The sequence below is a fragment of the Trichomycterus rosablanca genome, chromosome 24 (genome assembly GCF_030014385.1).
Source record: "Trichomycterus rosablanca isolate fTriRos1 chromosome 24, fTriRos1.hap1, whole genome shotgun sequence".
NCBI lineage: Eukaryota > Metazoa > Chordata > Actinopteri > Siluriformes > Trichomycteridae > Trichomycterus > Trichomycterus rosablanca.
This window is the reverse complement of record NC_086011.1, coordinates 17,958,325-17,976,593: the sequence shown is the minus strand read 5'-3', so window position 1 is coordinate 17,976,593 and position 18,269 is coordinate 17,958,325. Positions and strand designations below refer to the sequence as shown.

The following is an 18,269-nucleotide window of genomic DNA, read 5'->3' as shown; positions in this document are numbered from 1 at the left end:
TCCTCTACACTTTTGTACCTGTTTTGATAAGATCAGAAGAAGAATGACTTCAGTTTAGTCTGTTTGCATTTCTTATGGATGTAATGTGAAGTATTAAACGAGGAGAGCATGGTTATGTCTGTCTGCTCTGTGCTTCTCAACCACTAGATGACAGTAAAGTTCAGTCGAGGAAATGATGAAGCTTGGTCAGGGTCCAGTGTGCCCTTTCTCCTCCTACACAAATTCCTGGAAATGTTAGTTCGACACTTAGAGATCTTAAAGTTCTTGTAAATTACAGGGTTGTTGTTTTTTTACACCACATCTGTTCAACATGCAGTATCTACATACTTACATACTGACCAAAAGGACAAAGACTGTATTTAAAAACAAACTAAATTAAATTAGATGAATAATGAATATATCCATGCATATATCCAGGGCCAGTTGTAGCCTAGTGGTTAAGGTACTGGACCAGTGAACAGAGGGTTCCTGGTTCAAGCCCCACCACTGCCAGGTTGCTGCTGTTGGGCCCTTGAGCAAGGCCCTTAACCCTCACTTACTCAAACTGTATAATGTGACTGTAATGTAAGTCGCTTTGGATAAAGGCGTCTGCTAATGCTGAAAATGTAAATGTAATTATGAAGTTGCGCCCATAAGATCAGGCGCTAGTGTTAGAGAAGACTTGGCTCTCAATCAGCATTCCAATTCCTCCCAGATTTAGGTTTAAGTTAGGAGTCAGGAGTTTCCTTCACACCAAGCTTGTTAAACCATCTAGTTATGGACAGCACAGGACTTCCACAAGGTTAGAAGCATGCAGTTGATTAAATGTTAGCAAGGGGTGAGGCAAGCTGTAGCCTAGTGGTTAAGGTACTGGACTAGTAATCAGAAGGTTGCTGGTTCAAGCCTCACAGCTGCCAGGTTGCTGCTGTTGGGCCCTTAAGCAAGGCCCTTAACCCTCAATTGCACAAACTGTAATGTAAGTCGCTTTGGATAAAAGTGTCTGCCGTAAATGTAAACTCCAAAACTGTTAATGTTTATTTATTTATTAGGATTATAACGTCATGTTTTACACTTTGGTTACATTCAAGACAGGACAGGTAGTTACTGCTTACACAAGATTCATCAGTACACAAGTTTAATGTCAAACACAGTCATGGACAATTGTGTATCTCCAGTTCACCTCACTTGCACGTCTTTGGACTGTGGGAGGAAACCGGAGCTCCAGGAGGAAACCCACACAGACACCGGGAGAACATGCAAACTCCACACAGAGAGGACCCGGAATACCCCACCTGGGGATCGAACCCAGGACCTTCTTACTGTGAGGCGACAGTGCTACTGTTACTGTGTTGATCAGAAAATGTGTGGGGTGATAGGTTAAATAGTTTTGTTTATGCTTTTAAATAAGTACAAATACATTGCGCGTAAACTGAAATGAATTGTTTACACTGGATGCTTTCTAAATAACACAGGAATAGTTAAAAGCCGTATAAAATAGTAAATAACTGGTCTGGTAGTTTAGTTGCGCGCACACAGGAAGGGCCGCGCATGCAGCCGCTCACGGGAGCGCGCGGCATGACGTAAGCGGCTCGCCGCGCCGTGATGATGGCGGTGCGTGAACGCGCAGTTAAAGTAATGGCTGCTCTGGAACGGCGGGTGCCTTGTCTCGATGATTTCGTGGGTCAAAGCTGGAGCGTTTGGGCCGAAAGGAATAACTTATCGACGTCGGACGGTGAGTGATTGTCCCGCCGTCACTTTTTCTCCACGTTTCGTTGAAAAAAGTCGCTCGGATGTGGTTTATTTTCGCCGAAAGGTACGGCATCCCTAACCAATGTTACCCAAACAAAGAACCTGCCGGGTCCTAGTGCCGGCCGGATTGCTTGCTTTCACTCAGGTCCGCTTAGTGCACACTTCATATTTCTGAAAGGTTGTGACAGATTTACCCTTTTGTCTGGTTTAATTTATTATAATCTTGTATTTCTACGTTGCGCATATAAAATAGAACTTGTTTAATTAATTGCAAACAATCCAATACATCGAGTCGAACTTACTTTCTGCATAGCAATAAGCTCAACTATGGCTGTGTCTCATTACGCGCACGACCCTACACACTAGTACGTAAAAATATGAAAACTTGGTGTTTTAGTTTAGCATTTCATTTATTTAGAACGAACTATGCAGTAGACACTGGGAATGCCGTGGTTTGTGTCAGATCTCGTACTACTGTGCTACACAGGCTGTCAGATTAGTACAACATTGTCAGTAGTTTGACACACTGCTAAGTACAAATTGTATGGTTTGGTACCTGACTTATTTTTTCCGCACCCAATTTGTGGATCCCTTTACGTTTTGATTGGCTCGTCGGATCCGCCTTGTGCTGTCCGATAGGCTGATCTTTCGAACCCTCACGCGGGACTGTCAGGTTTATCCAATCATATTTAAGGAAGGCGGGTCTTTGACGGAAAACAGGCAGGATAAAAAACGCGCCGGTTATAGTGAGGGTTTTTTAATGTTAGCAATTGTGCTAAAATCAGTATGTGTTTAACTTTTAAACTGGCTCTTTAAAAGTCTACATAAGCACAATGTTACATCTTTTTAATCACAAATTTGGATGCTATTTTGACACCATTAAAAGGTTTAGGGCTTTTCAGGAGCCTTTCAGCTGTCGGCCATTTCAGCTAATAGAAAGACGCCTTCATATTGTCCAGCTGCTCTCCATATTATTTAAACACTCCTTCTGCTGGACTACACTGGATTTAAAGCGCCCATATCCCATCTGGCCCTTGGTGGGACTCCAAACGGTTTGATTTTTTGACATGTAGTGCACTAAATAGGGCGTAGAAAGTGTTTCAGCCTAGGAAGTGCACTTGAACAGATGTGAGTTGGTATTTGGGATACAACCCCTGACCCTTACCAGTGCATCACTTCACACATTTCCAGGTGTTCCAGGTACACATGCTTTTCCTCACCCGCATGAAACACGTGCCAGAGAAGCACTTATTACAAATAATCACACAATCCATGTCATTTACCATGTTTATTAATTATATAAACGTTTAAATGTCAATCCAAACCACCTTAAATAAGTCTGCCATGAATTAGAAGTTGCCAGGTCAGGGGTGACACTGTCCACAGTCAAGCAAGCTTTACATGGTTATGTGCTAGGACACTGCGGGCACTTTATAGTAATTGTAAAAGATCAGAATTAAAATCAGTGTAATCAACATCATAGAAGATGGTAATGTTTGTGTGTGTGTGTTGCCATTAAAGAAAGATTTATCCATCTCTTGATCATTTAGTAGCTGCCTGACTTTTGATTTGACCACCGTGTCTCTGTCATGAACTGAAAATTCACTTTAAGATTTCTCTCTTCAAGGACCTGATGGGGACGACTGCAGCAAGAATGGTAAAAAAGCGACGGAAACCATGACCTTGAGAAAGGAAGGTAAGTTTGATTTAAGTCAGATTTGTTTGTTTTCAGCCCATTTCCCCCACACACTTACTTTACTGATCATATCTGTTGCCACATCTCTTGCAGATATGTCAATTTTTGGTCACTATCCCGGCCATGATGACTTCTACCTGGTGGTGTGCAGCCACTGCGGTCAGGTGGTGAAGCCGCAAGCCTTCGAGAATCACTGTGAGAGGAGGCACGGCTCGGTCGGGAAACTCTATGCACATTTGCGCACCACGCCGTCGGCCGGCACGCAGCGGCCGCATGCCCGCCATGGACACACGGCGCCCGCTGGCAGCCATGGGAATGCCAGCTGGAGCGGGAAGAGCCAGATGGGAGGAGGAGGAGCAGTGCGCCCAGCGCCGCAGTCACCCTCCACTCCACCCCAGTTTAAACACAGCAAGACGCACAAGGATGGAGTTCGGTAAGAAGTGCTTCTTCTACCTGATTTAAACAACAAGGCCCATAACCTAACCGTAGAACTCAAACTAGTCATATTCCAGATTTGGAAAAGGTTGACAAGCATGCAGCAGGAGGATTACCAATAATAGAATGTAGTGCTACACATACTAGGCTTACTCACTGTATTTAAATGTAAAGCTCTGTGTTTCCAGACTTAGTCTGTGAAGACTGCTTTTATTTAGTGAGCAAACTGTTAAATCTTGATTTTGTTTGTGTAATCTTCTCTCAGCCTCTCTCCCATGGAAAAGTCCTCTACGTCGGGTCATTCAGAGTCCACAGTGTTCAAACAGCCTCCGCCGATGGAGCCTCCTCGTGGCTCTCCTCCCACAAGTCTCAGAGACCCACCGTGGCCCTACGGAGGCCCCTCGCCGAATCGACCCTCGCCCACCTCGTCGGAGAAGTCCCCGGGTCCGAGAGTGGAATCCAGCTCGGCCAACAGTTTACCCTCGCACGCCCGGGGAAGCCGGCCGTACAAGTCATCAAGTAAGTGCTTCTGTGAAGCTGCTCTGTTTATAGCGTTTAGATCTCAGACCTTAAAACGTAAATGTGTCAGGTTTTCTATGGTTTACCTGTGTTCTGTTTCTGCAGAGAAAGAGTGTGATCTGGATAAACACTGTGGCGTGATGGATCCAGAGAGGAAGAAAGTTTGTACACGACTCTTAACTTGCAATGTAAGATTCCTTTACTTTTCCTATGTACCTAAAATACTAATGCAGCTAATAGGAAATACAATCAATACATGACAAACATGCTTCCCACAAGCTCTTATTTGTTTATGGTCGTTAGTTAACATTGCTGTTTCTTGTTGGTTTTGATGTTCATTTAATGAACCAGAATCAGTTTCCCATCAAAGCGTCCTCACTGTTAGAGTTGTGCTTAAAATAAGGTAATATTGACATTCAGACAGATAAATCTATCAGGTTTTTTCCAAAATGATAAACGTAATCAAGTACACAGTTTGGTGTCGCAGTGGTACATTATGGTTTGAATCCCCAGAGGTGCTATCAGCCTGTCGAGCATCTTCATACAGACAGGATTGGCTGTGTCTGCATTGGGATAGCCAAGGTCCTGCGATTGATCCTGTCCCGGACGTGTTCCTGCATTGCACCCAGTCGTTTCGGGACCAGCTAACCAGGATAAAGCTGCAGCAAAACATATTTTAGCCTTCTATATTTTTAGATTATTTATAGTTCAGGCCATTTATTTAATTTGCTTGCATCACAGCCAACAGTACCTGTCTGTATTTGCTGCTGATCATGAGGTTTGGATTGGTTTGCTTTGGTTATGACTCGAGTCCTGTTACAGTTCCTATTTTAGTTCCTATTTTACAGTTATATATGATTTGTCGGCCCTCGTTTACTTTTACTATTTGAATATGTAAACTATTTGATCACCATTGTTGAATTTGCACTTCTTTACAGTCCAGCACTGGAATGAAGTCAGGCTGTGGTGGATTGGGATCAATATGAGCTCTTAATAAGCTCACTGGACCGGTTATATTACCATATTATTGTATCATGCTCTAAAACTTAACCCTTGTGTATGTTTAACAGTCGTTATTCTCAGAAACGTTTCTTTCTGTCTGCCTCCAAACTTTGACAGGATGTTACAGGAACCTGACTTACAGGAAATGAGAAAGGAATTACAGGAAATGACCCTCTGTGTTTTTTGTCTTTTTTTTTAACCCTAATATTATTTTTGTCACCAAGATGCTCTAAAGAAAAATGGAAAATAAGACACCACTAAACAATAGTTAGCATTTGTTAGATTTTGTAAAGCCTGTTGCTGTGGCTTTAAACTTTTAGAGCTGTTTGAAACGCATCTTGTTAACTACACAGCATTGCAATTTTACTTTATTAATCACTTCATCCTTATCATGGTGCGTTCGGGATCCCTGGGAATCACTGGGCACAAGGCAGGAACACCTTGGACCGGGTGCCAATCCAGTGCAGGACTTCGACCGTTAACCCTGTCTGTGTAGACATTCCTGCCTTGCACCCAGTGTTTCCCAGTGAGAACAGACCCACCATGACCCTGACCAGGATAAAGCTTTTAATGAAATGAAATGGGGAAGAGAAGTTTTAATTCAATTGTAAATGTAGATTAACGATGTACTTATGCAGAGAAACGTGATTTTATGTTGATGCTGAGATACATTTTTCCTTTTATTATAAAATAATGTAATTATTGGTACAAACTAAAGCATAAACTGTAATAAAAGCAGCACATCGGGGCGCTGCCAAGAAGGTGTCATGCTAAAAGCACTGTCTAATCCTTATTTTCTGATTCCCTCCATCCTGTAGATCCACTCCATTCACCAGCGGCGGAAAGTGGTGGGTCGGAGTAAGAACTTTGACCAGCTGGTGGCGGAGTTGAAGATGGGTTCGAAGAACCGCGAGCGTGGAAGTCAGAACAGCGAGGGTCCAGCTGCTCAGTCTCTGAGCCCTGAGGTTCCCAGAGAGCTGAGACCTGAACCGCTCTGCAGAAAACCCCTGACCAACTCTCCTGCGTTCAGGTTCGAATCGTGCACTTTGTTTATCCCTTTCTTCTAAAGTTGTGGCTTAAGTGTGATTGATGTTTTAGCATGGAGAAGCTGTTTACTAACGGCAGCTGATGCAACAGTTAGCAACTATTTTGTTCTTTTTTTCAGTCCATGGGAACATAAGGTAAATAAGCGACTATTAAGTGTAATAAATAGTGATTAGGAAGAACAAAATTGCTGAAATATTTTCCTTAAAATGCTCATCAAAAGTGAAAGAGTTACTGAGTGTATTTTTGCTAAATCTAATGTTTATAAAACTGCACAAACTGAGTATATATTTTTTATATTACACATTTGACGTTTTGTATACAAGCATTTATTCAGTATGCACTTTGGTGGGCATCGTAATTCATTCTAGCCCACTACTGCTGGCATCCAGGGTTCAAATCCTCTTTCACTTTCCCCTGGCCAAATGTTTTTTTTGTTGTTGTTTCTTAAAAGTTTGACACAAACAAAAGTTTTAAAGTGTGTGTGTGTGTGTGTGTCCACTGTGGTTAGGACGCCAAAGGTATCCGAGTGCACCCCTGAGGAGGAGAGAACAGTTCGGGAGGAGAGTTCCACCAGGCCTTCGTCGCCCCTCACTCAGTGCCGAATCTCCAGTGACGAGAGCGAGGAGGAGGGCGCAGAGGAACCCGCCGAATATCACTCCAGCCCCTGGCATCCCAAACCAATAGCGGTACCTTAACACTGATATTTTGTACTACATGTATGCAATGCAGGCTGTTCTACAGTGTATTAATTATACATTTATGTGTTTTGTCAGCGTTATAATGATTTTAAAATAAAACCAAACACTACTGTATATGAGAGATAAGATTTTTGTTTTGCTTTCAGGTCTGTACGTTTGGCAGTTTTGCTCTGGGTCACGGCGTCTTTACGTTCGACAGACGGCTACATCACCTACGGTCTGCTGTGAGTGCCATGGTGGAAAACCATCTCAGCGCCCACCTGTGGAGGTAAGCTTCGTATTCTTTTGGCTTGTGTACTTTTGTGGGGGTGTGAGCATTCATTACAGTTTCGATATATTAAATTCACATTCAGTTTAATGTGAAAAATGTTTACACTTGTCATCATGAAGGCTTATTTTTAGGTTTAGCTTCAGTCACCTAATATATTAGTGGGGCCTCAGTTGCAGTTACCTTGCTGCATCCAGCACCTTATGAATCTAGATCTTTTATACATTGAGAAACACTGTGTACATTTACTCACTTTTTGTTTTCTGCTTAGGAAAATACCTCAAGCGTCAGAGTCTCCATCCCAAAATTGCCCAGCCAAAACTTCAGCCAATTCCGCCTCATCAGTACTTTTTTTCCATCATTCCAAGCAGCGGACAGGAAATCTCAATTCCTCCTACCACAAGACATCAGCCAGGGATGGTTCATCCTCCACGCACGGTTCCTCCAACAACAGCAGCGGCAGCAGGTCCTCGGGTCAGTCAGACAAATCTGGAGGGTCCCAGTCCGCAGCCCACTCCAAACCCTCTCTGTCGGCCATGCAGCCGGGCCCGGGCAGGCCTAAAAACCCAGTTGGCAGACCCAGCAAGCAGCAGCAGCAGCGTCTCAGGGAACCAGAGCGGGCTGAAACGGCAGCTCCATGTAAGCGGAAAGCCGATGTCGTTAGCCCGGAAAGGAACTCTGTGAGTCCCGATCGGGACCGGGCGCGTCCCCCTGGGTCCGGTAAAATAGCCTCGGCTCAGATTTCTACCCCAACCACGCCATCATCTCACGGACAGACAAACGGTTCTCTCTCTCCGGGTCATAAGCAGAGCCGGACCGAGCCGTGGCCATTTAAACGGACTCACGCGGTGGGCCAAACCTTGCCCTCGGAGCCAAGCTCATCCGGGCGAGCTGGAAACTCAGGACATCATGGCAGCAGGCCTCCAGGTCACGAGCACAAAGGAGGCCTGAACAAGAAACGCAAGAGCAGCGACTCGTCTCCGCCCACGAAAGCTCACCGGCTGCCCACCTCGCCTCACTCTGGCTTCTACCCCTGGAAAGAGAGTAAAGGGGCACCACTGCCTGTAGGAGGGGAGAAGAAGCTCAGTGTGCCCAAGGTGAGTCTGAAGCCCCTGAGCCCCTTCTTTTATTATTCGTTTTGATATTGATTAATAAACTGATGGTCGTTTAGTGGTCAGCTTTTTGCTGTACAAGCAGATGACCTGTTAAATGCAGTCATTCATGTATGGAGCTATAAATAAACAGATGCAAATTGTGTTCTGCAACACTTGCTGCTCTCATAGCCAAGATAGGGTGGGCACACCAAGGTGGCATCAGTGCAAGATTACTCAGTCTTGTGCTGCATTCATTGACTTCAATCTGTTTAGGATGAAGGATGCAAGTTTACCGTATAATAATCATGTTTTTTGTTCTTTATGTTATGGTAAAATAAAATAATAGAACAATGGACAAACTTCTTCTAGGCACGATGACAGAAATGCATCAATAATGCCGGTTTATTCATGTTTGGTTTTCACTTGTGCTGCTGTAGTAATGGCGACTTCTTTTACTGACAGTGTTGCATTGATTTTTAGATTCTAACGTGTACGTTAATTCCACTGTCACCATAGACTACTGAAGTCGTGTTGTCATATTGTAGTCCACGCCATGAACGAAGATTTCGAAAATTGCCCCTCTCGCATCCTGTAGTCATAAAAAATGTTCCAAAGCTGTTAGGTTTTGTTTTATGGAGATTCTTCTGTCTATCATCACTGGATCCTCTGAATTATGAAGTCGTTAAAGAGTTAAAATACTACTGAGCACTGAATTGACGTCACTAGACTGGAAGCCTCTTAAATTTTTCTTTTTTTCCTGGAAAAAACTGGAAGCCTCTTAAATAAGCGCACGAAGCAGCGCGATTCACCGGCGTAACAGCGCAGTGATATTCACAAGTTTTACTTTATATTTTTAGTAGCTAGCTACATTAAGTAGAAAGCGAGGACGGTCGGGTGTTACGCCTTCGGTTGCACTCACCAAAAGGATCTGGTGATGTACAGGAGAAAAATGTACACAGGACAAAACGTTCTTTTTTTGAAAACCCCGTTAATTTTTGCCATTGAAAATCGGGCTTAGATCCCGGTCTCCAAATATGGGCATAACGAGGACTAAAGAATGATGCACGACTTCAGTGGTCTATTGGAAAAAGGTCTCATATATAATCTCCATATATAATGTGTCCGTGTCTGCGTCATACAGGGTGTGGCACTATACACTGGAAGATAAATGATTTATATAGTCCAAGAAATGTAGTCAAGTTCCATTCCTGCTTAATAAATACAGTCACATCATTAGTCAGTTTCCTGCCTTCTTTCCTCATAATAAGAGAAATATACTGTAGTTGTTTTTCTACACAATCCGCTTTACATAGTGTTTTCTGCTATTAAAGTGTAGCCAAATAGGACTGTTGTTCTTTTAATGAGATCTATACCGTCAAAGAAATTAAAATTGCGTCTTGAATTTGTGATGCTGGTGACTAATTGTTTGTTTTTTATTTTTTCCCTTTACAGCCAAAACTTCATCACTGAGCAAGCCACTAAGCAGGGGTCCCTGCAGACTGTATGGACTGTGGACCAGAGTCTCCAGACGTGTGTGTGTGTGTGTGTGTGAGTTTGGCTGGTATTGACCGGCTGTGTATGTGAGTCTGGATGTGTTAGACCAGTATGAATTAGTATGGTCTTTTTTTTTTTTTAAAAAGCCAATATATGAATGTGTGTGAGAGTGAATGACAGGAGATGGGGGGGGGGGAGTGAATTTGTCAGAGAATTCAGAAATACCTCACAATCTACTGGACATGCTGCTATATAAATGTTGATTTATAAAATGGATTAAAATATTCTTTATACTTGATACTTGAGATGTTGTTTTTATTGTTATATGAGGTTTTGTATCAAACAAGCAAGTGCGCAGTATGATGTCTGTGGACGTGTGAAATGGTAATGTGGGAACTTTCCAAAACTTGGTAACAACCCAGACGGGGCCAGTTTCCCTAACAGGAGAATATACATTTTGATTGAGAAAGCTAAAGGTTCATTATTTAATTATATACATAAACATTTACACCATTTTTGGACTAGTTGCTAGAGGTGTTGTACATACATCAGGTATTTACGACCCACTTTGTATATTTTAGGAAACATTTTAACAGTGTGCAGTGATAGCTCAGTGGTTAAGGTACTGGACTAGTAATCAAAAGGTTGCCGGTTCAAGGCTCACCACCACCAAGTTGCCACTGTTGGGCCCCTGAGCAAGGCCCTTAACCCTCAATTGCTCAAAAACTTTGGATAAAAGCGTCTGCTAAATGCCGTAAATGTAAATTTTAACAATTCTTTGTCCCAAAAAAGTTCCTTCATAAGTTTATTTTGGGCAGCACTGTCGCCTCACAGCAAGAAGGTCCTGGGTTCGATCCCCAGGTGGGCCGGTCCAGGTCCTTTCTGTGTGGAGTTTGCATGTTCTCCCCGTGTCTGCGTGGGTTTCCTCCCACAGTCCAAAGACGTGCAAGTGAGGTGAATTGGAGACACTGAATTGTCCATGACTGTGTTCGATATAACATTGAGCAGTGATGAACCTTGTGTAATGAGTAACTACCGTTCCTGTCATGAATGTAACCAAAAGTGTAAAACATGACGTTAAAATCCTAATAAACAAACATAAGTTGACAAACTTCTTGGTCAAAAATATAAATACAACTCTACAGAGTTCTGTAATATATCATTTAACTTTTTGGTATAGCCTAATTTCTTGTTGGTAAACATTTTACATTTTCATTTTCAGCAGACGCTTTTATCCAAAGCGACTTACTGTACTGTGACACTATACAATCTAAGCGATTGAGGGTTATGGGCCTTGCTCAGGGGCCCAACAGCAACCTGGCAGTGGTGAGGTTTGAACCGGCAACCTTCGGATTACTGGACCAGCACCTTAACCACTAGGCTACAGCTGCCTGTTCACAGATTTATATCATCACAGAGTTGCTGTGTTGCCACTAAGTCAACGTCTCTTGTGTTCAAAATTGTTCCAAAACACCTTCTTGCTTTTTTTTTCTTGATGTTTAAGTTTTCAGTTTGGCCCATTTTTTGCCCATGATTATATATTGTTTTTGAGCACAGTGATCACAATGAGGCACCTTGTAGAGTTGATACCACCCAGCACCAGGGTCTGGACCCTACACTTCACTGCCTGTTAGGAATTTGGTATGTTCAGCCTTTGTCCATGTGTTTTTCTCTCTAGGGCACTCTGGATACCTTTCTGAAAGCATACAGTAGGTGGATTGGCCCTGGATGTGAGTGATGCCCCTTAACACACTTACAGACTGGCAACCCTGTCAAACCAGGATGAAACAAATGCTGCACAAATATGTCTTATTCAGTGAATGAATGCGTCGTGTGTGGTGCATGTATAAAGGTAACACCACCCATGCTAGACTGGTCTTCTCTTCCATTCTTCCCCTCTCTTGGTTGAAGCTGGATGGTGGTATCGCCCATACCGAGGGCACTCCCTCCTGGGCGGGAAGGACCATGACGTATCACGGTTTTTTTTCTATGGATTTTAAATGTTGTGGTTGTTGTTTCCGTGTTCGGGAGGAATCTGAGAGCCGAAGTTTGCCGCACTCACCGCTTTCAGTCTCCAAACGCGTTTCATTGATTTTATTTATCTGTTTTATTTGTTGGAGGTTAAAGCAGCGCGGCGCGTGCAGAAGTCGTGCGCGAGCTCGGAATTTAAATTTGAATTTAAATTTAAACTGATGACGGTTGAAAATAACTGTCAGTTTGTCTCTCGTCAGGCTAACTGCGGTACCACCGACTCGAACTGTTCTATGTTTTTATTTACTTTTTTATTTACTTTTATTATTATATAAATGTCCGCGTGTGTTGTAAACGCTGCATTTGACACTTCAGACTTGGATGTCGACGTCTCGGTGGCGGAATAATCCCAGTCGAAGATGATAGCATCAGCTCTATTGTTTCAAGCTAAGTGTTTTGGAGCTGAGCAGGCCACAGCCGGGTTTATGTTAACCGCTTTAACATGAACAATACTGACATTTAAACAGGATTATTAGATAAAGGAGAGGAGAGGAGAATGCGCGGGCAGGTGGAGTACAGTCCGGTCGGTGAGGGACTCGGGATGCGCGAGTACTGGTTGTACGCGTGCATGCGCAAAGTCGCTCTCGTGGCCGCGCATTGTGTCACACTTGGCTTTACTCTACTTATTGGCATCCTGTCCAGACCTGCCACAAGTGAGTTCATTAAGTCATTATTTTTCCTTTTTAATGATACACTGAGTATTTCTAGAGCTTTAGCTATATATACATATACACTTTGTTAATATGGCATTACTGCCTAGTCTATTTGGCACCTTTAATACATTTACATATTTGGCATTTATCCAAAGCGACTTACATTACAGTTACAGTATACAGTCTACAGTCTGAGCAATTGAGGGTTAAGGGCCTTGCTCAAGGGCCCAACAGCAGCAACCTGGCAGCGGAGAGGCTTGAACCAGCAACCTGCTGATTACTAGTCCAGTACCCCTACCACTAGGCTACTGCCTTGATGTAAGGCTAATACCATCCATCAATAAAAAGGGACCATCATAGGAACACTTAGCAGATACATAGACATGGAACCCCTCAACACTCTCCCAGACCTACACATTGTAAATGTTATACAAAACAAAAACATCCAGAATACATTTTAATTAGAACCATTTAATGTTGTACATCAATTAATACATCATTTAACCATAAAACTCATTATACATTTCCAAACATGGTGCTTATAACTGAATATTGTGATGGACAGGACTCAACGAGTACTGAAGTAGGTGTTTAAACTGAAGTAAAAAGCTATATTTAATTATATGTGCTATAATAAAAGTAAAGTGTTCATTTTTGTATTTGTAGGTCACTTTTCTTGGCACCCTCTCTGCATGGTTCTAGCGGTAAGTTCCAAAAGCACAATCCTGTTTCATACAATTCCAGCCACATTTAAATGTACTTGCTTACATTCAAAAATAATTAGTTCGATAGATAGATAGATAGATAGATAGATAGATAGATAGATAGATAGATAGATAGATAGATATGATAGACAGATATGATAGATAGATAGATAGATAGATAGATAGATAGATAGATAGATAGATAGATAGATAGACAGATATGATAGATAGATAGATAGATAGATAGATAGATAGATAGATAGATAGATAGACAGACAGACAGACAGATAGATAGATAGATAGATAGATAGATAGATAGATAGATAGACAGATATGATAGATAGATAGATAGATAGACAGACAGACAGACAGACAGACAGACAGATAGATAGATATGATAGATAGATAGATAGATAGATAGATAGATAGATAGATATGATAGATAGATAGATAGATAGATAGATAGATAGATAGATAGATAGATAGATAGATAGATAGATAGACAGATATGATAGATAGATAGATAGATAGATAGATAGATAGATAGATAGATAGACAGATAGATAGATAGATAGATAGATAGATAGATAGATAGATAGATAGATAGATAGACAGATATTATAGATAGATAGATAGATAGATATGATAGATAGATAGATAGATAGATAGATAGATAGACAGATATGATAGATAGATAGATAGATAGATAGATAGATAGATAGATAGATAGATAGATAGATAGACAGATATGATAGATAGATAGATAGATAGATAGATAGATAGATAGATAGATAGATAGACAGATATTATAGATAGATAGATATGATAGATAGATAGATAGATAGATAGATAGATAGATAGATAGATAGATAGACAGATATGATAGATAGATAGATAGATAGATAGATAGATAGATAGATAGATAGATAGACAGATATGATAGATAGATAGATAGATAGATAGATAGATAGATAGATAGATAGATAGATAGATAGATAGATAGACAGATATGATAGATAGATAGATAGATAGATAGAGATAGATAGATAGATAGATAGATAGATAGATAGATAGATAGATAGATAGATAGATAGATAGATAGATAGACAGATATTATAGATAGATAGATAGATAGATTAGATAGATAGATAGATAGATAGATAGATAGATAGATAGATAGATAGATAGATAGATAGATAGACAGATAGACAGATATTATAGATAGATAGATAGATAGATAGATAGATAGATAGATAGATAGATAGATAGATAGATAGATAGATTAGATAGATAGATAGATAGATAGACAGACAGACAGACAGACAGACAGATAGATAGATAGATAGATAGATAGATATTATAGATAGATAGACAGATATTATAGATAGATAGACAGATATTATAGATAGATAGATAGATAGATAGATAGATAGATAGATAGATAGATAGATAGATAGATAGATAGATAGATATTATAGATAGATAGACAGATATTATAGATAGATAGACAGATATTATAGATAGATAGATAGATAGATAGATAGATAGATAGATAGATAGATAGATAGATAGATAGATAGATAGATAGATAGATAGACAGATATTATAGATAGATAGATAGATAGATAGATAGATAGATAGATAGATAGATAGATAGATAGATAGATAGATAGATAGATAGATTAGATAGATAGATAGACAGACAGACAGACAGACAGACAGACAGATAGATAGATAGATAGATATTATAGATAGATAGACAGATATTATAGATAGATAGACAGATATTATAGATAGATAGATAGATAGATAGATAGATAGATAGACAGATATTATAGATAGATAGACAGATATTATAGATAGATAGACAGATATTATAGATAGATAGACAGATATTATAGATAGATAGATAGATAGATAGATAGATAGATAGATAGATAGATAGATAGATAGATAGATCACTACAACAGCTCAAGGTACAATAGAAAAAAGTATTATTTTAACTCAGTTAAAAATGATTAATTAAATAGGCTAAAGGTGCATAAGAAATATTAAGTAAGTATTGCAGTACAATGTTGGTAGGAATAAATATATATGCAATATGTAATATAATAGAAAAATTACAAAAGTGTCTTGGCATTAAATGTCCAGAGATGTGCAATGACATCAACAGAGTGACAGATCATGCTTCATGAGTCTGTCCTGATAATCCTTGTATTAACTCAGTGAGCAATGATGTCCCGGCGGATTAACTCAGTGAGCAATGATGTCCCGGCACAGTAATGCCCCCCCCCCCCCCCCCCCCCTTTAAGTGTGTATAAGAAGTCAGTCTGTTTACGTACACATCACATTGTGCATTTACCTGCTGGTGTAAATGCAGAGATAAAAAAGTAACACAGTGTATTAGAACCAATCACATTCTGTTCAGTTCTTCACCCAAGCTGACTTGAAGTGATGCCTGTTTTTAGTACCTTCCACAGTCTACCAGTTTAACCATCAGCTTATTTCACTATTGTTTTTAATTAAACAGCTTACTGGCACACCCCTAGCTCCATCTATAATTCACACTAAACGTATTGATCAGCTCGTGTCCTTTTTATACAATTGCTTCAGCACTATAGAGCATTTCCCCTTCTCCCGAGTGCTTTATCTGTTCAACACTGATAAATGCCTGACTGGCGTGCAGCCTCCATGGCAGTAAATAAATAATGCAAAGCATCGCATTACTGAATAATGAATGCTACCGTGAAGTACTGAGACAATTAGACTAGCACGCTGCTAGTCAGTATATAGTTACGACTGACCCTGGATGCGGAGAGATTTCGTGATGCGTTGTTTTTCTCCATAGTGGTGTGGCGTGATCTTCCTTAACTACAGTAGGTCCCAATATTTTAAACTACAGTAGTCAGTGGCTGTTAAAGGTTTAAACAGTTTAAAATGTATGTTCTTTAGAGCTTTCTTTACTGTGACTGATTGGTACAGAGGTAATGATAGCTCAGTGGTTAAGGTACTGGTATTTAGCACACACCTTCATCCAAAGCAAGACAATCCAAGCCCCTGACTGTTAAGGGCCTCGGCATTGTTGGGGCTTAAACAACAGCAACCTTGTATCTCTTACCACTGCCTTCCCAACTGGGTGGGCTACTGTTGGGCCCTTGAGCAAGGCCCTTAACCCTTAATTGCTTGGATCCTTTTTTGATTTGAGCTAACCAGCACTGTGGAACAGATTTTAAAACTCCTTTTCTCTTTCTTTTCCTCAGTTCTGCTTGTGTATGACGGAGGGGATTCTGCTCTTTTCAGCTGAGGGGACGCCGTGCTGCTTCAAATCCCGTAAAGGAAAGATCCGCATGCACTGGATCCTACAGGCGCTTCTGCTGGTGTTTGCAGCCACAGGCCTCGGCTTCATGGTGGTTCATAAGAACCTGTCGTCTCACCCTCACCTGGCCACTTGGCACGGCTTGCTGGGAGTCAGCACACTAGTGGCCACTGTGCTTCAGATGTGCTGCGGTCTGTGCCTGCTGTTTCCCCAACTCGTACGCACTGCTCCTGTGCCCCGGCTGCGCCTCTATCACGCTACCTGTGGCCTCATGGCCTACCTATTAGCCACCGTCACTGTCGTGACAGCCATGTTCAGCGACTGGTTCCAGGCCACGATAAAAGGACCCATGTGGTACGTCTTTCTGGTCCTGCCACTGATCCCTGCACTGGTGGTGATGAACCAGATCACGAATGCCTTTCTGCCTAGGAAAAAGTTAACAATGTGAAACATAATATGCACAAACGAGGAGCGGGGGATTGTTGGATCAGGAATATCAACTGCACTCGAAGCCTGATGCTGATAAATCTCCAGTAAAGATTTACTTGCACATTTTATAAGAATGTTTATATTTCTGTAATAATGCGGTACTTTAGCGTGTGTGTGTGTGTGTTTGTGTTTAAGTACAAAAACTATACAGCTGTACATTAACTGCTGTACGGTGCTTAGAATATTTTATTTTTGCATTGTGATCATAGGTTAAATGTAAACAAGCAAGCTTGTAAATACCGGGCAATAACTGTATGTACTGTAAAGCAATAGAAATTACTTTTTATAACATACTTAAATTGACATCCACAGTGTGTTCCAATATAGTTTGTGTTTGCACTTTGTAGTTGAACCACAAATGCAAAAATTTGCTACGGGGTGGAAATTACTTTAAACTGACCTGTTTTAATACAGAGCATTTATTACTGTTTTATTTTAACATTAATTTTAAAAAGTGTACTTGATATAAAAGCTGCTTTTATACATTTTTAACCGTTTTTCTAGATACTCTACTTTTCCTTTATACAAACTGTAGGCTAATAATGTGTGGGTGTTGGTGGGTGGGTGGGTGGAGAGATGTCTGTACAGGACGAAGTGTCTTTAAAGCTGCTTTGGATCACTAGATGGATGAAACTACTGGAAATCATGTTGAATTGATAAACAGGAAATTATTTAATTGTCTCTGCTTGATTAGTACCAAGGACTTTACAATATGTGCTCATTTTCGCTTCCATTTAAACACAGTGCAATAAAGTCTGGCGTGTTTGGTTTGAACCACTGAATAATTTTCTTATCAATGAGTTTTTTCCTTCTATAACTAAAACAGTTCATATTAAATCTCTACATCGCATATTTTATGCAAAAACGTTTCATAATACAGCTTTAACTTCTTGGTTTTATTTAGCTGGTTATTATTCTGTTCTGTTCTGCATATAATTGTCTACATACACTGTTTCCATAGTGTAATAATAGTCATATTAGTAATAAACCTCATGCTTAGACTGTGTGGCTGAAATATTTTACAATTTTACAGCAGCTTTTGTTTCTATGTCAAATGAAGCTGTTATTACATTTATAGCAAGTGAAGCTCCAGAG

The 18,269-nt window shown here is 40.7% G+C and overlaps 2 protein-coding genes across 2 annotated transcripts; both read left to right on the top strand.

The window, feature by feature from the left end:
• Positions 1 to 1,581: 1,581 nt before the first annotated feature.
• On the top strand, positions 1,582 to 10,279 carry atxn7l2a (ataxin 7-like 2a). Its single transcript, XM_062986551.1, has 10 exons — positions 1,582 to 1,711; positions 3,356 to 3,424; positions 3,518 to 3,857; positions 4,125 to 4,378; positions 4,484 to 4,566; positions 6,199 to 6,410; positions 6,936 to 7,113; positions 7,272 to 7,393; positions 7,665 to 8,490; positions 9,940 to 10,279. The coding sequence occupies exons 1-10, from the start codon at positions 1,582 to 1,584 to the stop codon at positions 9,955 to 9,957; spliced, it is 2,232 nt and encodes a 743-aa protein (XP_062842621.1). The 3' UTR covers positions 9,958 to 10,279.
• A 1,839-nt stretch (positions 10,280 to 12,118) lies between these two features.
• On the top strand, positions 12,119 to 17,963 carry LOC134301927 (probable transmembrane reductase CYB561D1). The gene is made up of 3 exons (XM_062986861.1): positions 12,119 to 12,665; positions 13,332 to 13,369; positions 16,630 to 17,963. Exons 1-3 carry the CDS (start codon positions 12,509 to 12,511, stop codon positions 17,131 to 17,133), a joined length of 699 nt encoding a protein of 232 aa, XP_062842931.1. The 5' UTR covers positions 12,119 to 12,508; the 3' UTR covers positions 17,134 to 17,963.
• The last annotated feature ends 306 nt before the right edge of the window (positions 17,964 to 18,269 follow it).

Bases quoted from the DNA above. Each gene is read 5' to 3' on its own strand.
- atxn7l2a (XM_062986551.1), top strand. From the start codon at position 1,582: ATGATGGCGGTGCGTGAACGCGCAGTTAAAGTAATGGCTGCTCTGGAA. The intron at 3,858-4,124 runs GTAAGAAGTGCT...ATCTTCTCTCAG, and splicing joins ACGCACAAGGATGGAGTTCG to CCTCTCTCCCATGGAAAAGT. The intron at 6,411-6,935 runs GTTCGAATCGTG...CACTGTGGTTAG, and splicing joins ACCAACTCTCCTGCGTTCAG to GACGCCAAAGGTATCCGAGT.
- LOC134301927 (XM_062986861.1), top strand. From the start codon at position 12,509: ATGCGCGGGCAGGTGGAGTACAGTCCGGTCGGTGAGGGACTCGGGATG. The intron at 12,666-13,331 runs GTGAGTTCATTA...TTGTATTTGTAG, and splicing joins CCTGTCCAGACCTGCCACAA to GTCACTTTTCTTGGCACCCT. The intron at 13,370-16,629 runs GTAAGTTCCAAA...TCTTTTCCTCAG, and splicing joins CTCTCTGCATGGTTCTAGCG to TTCTGCTTGTGTATGACGGA.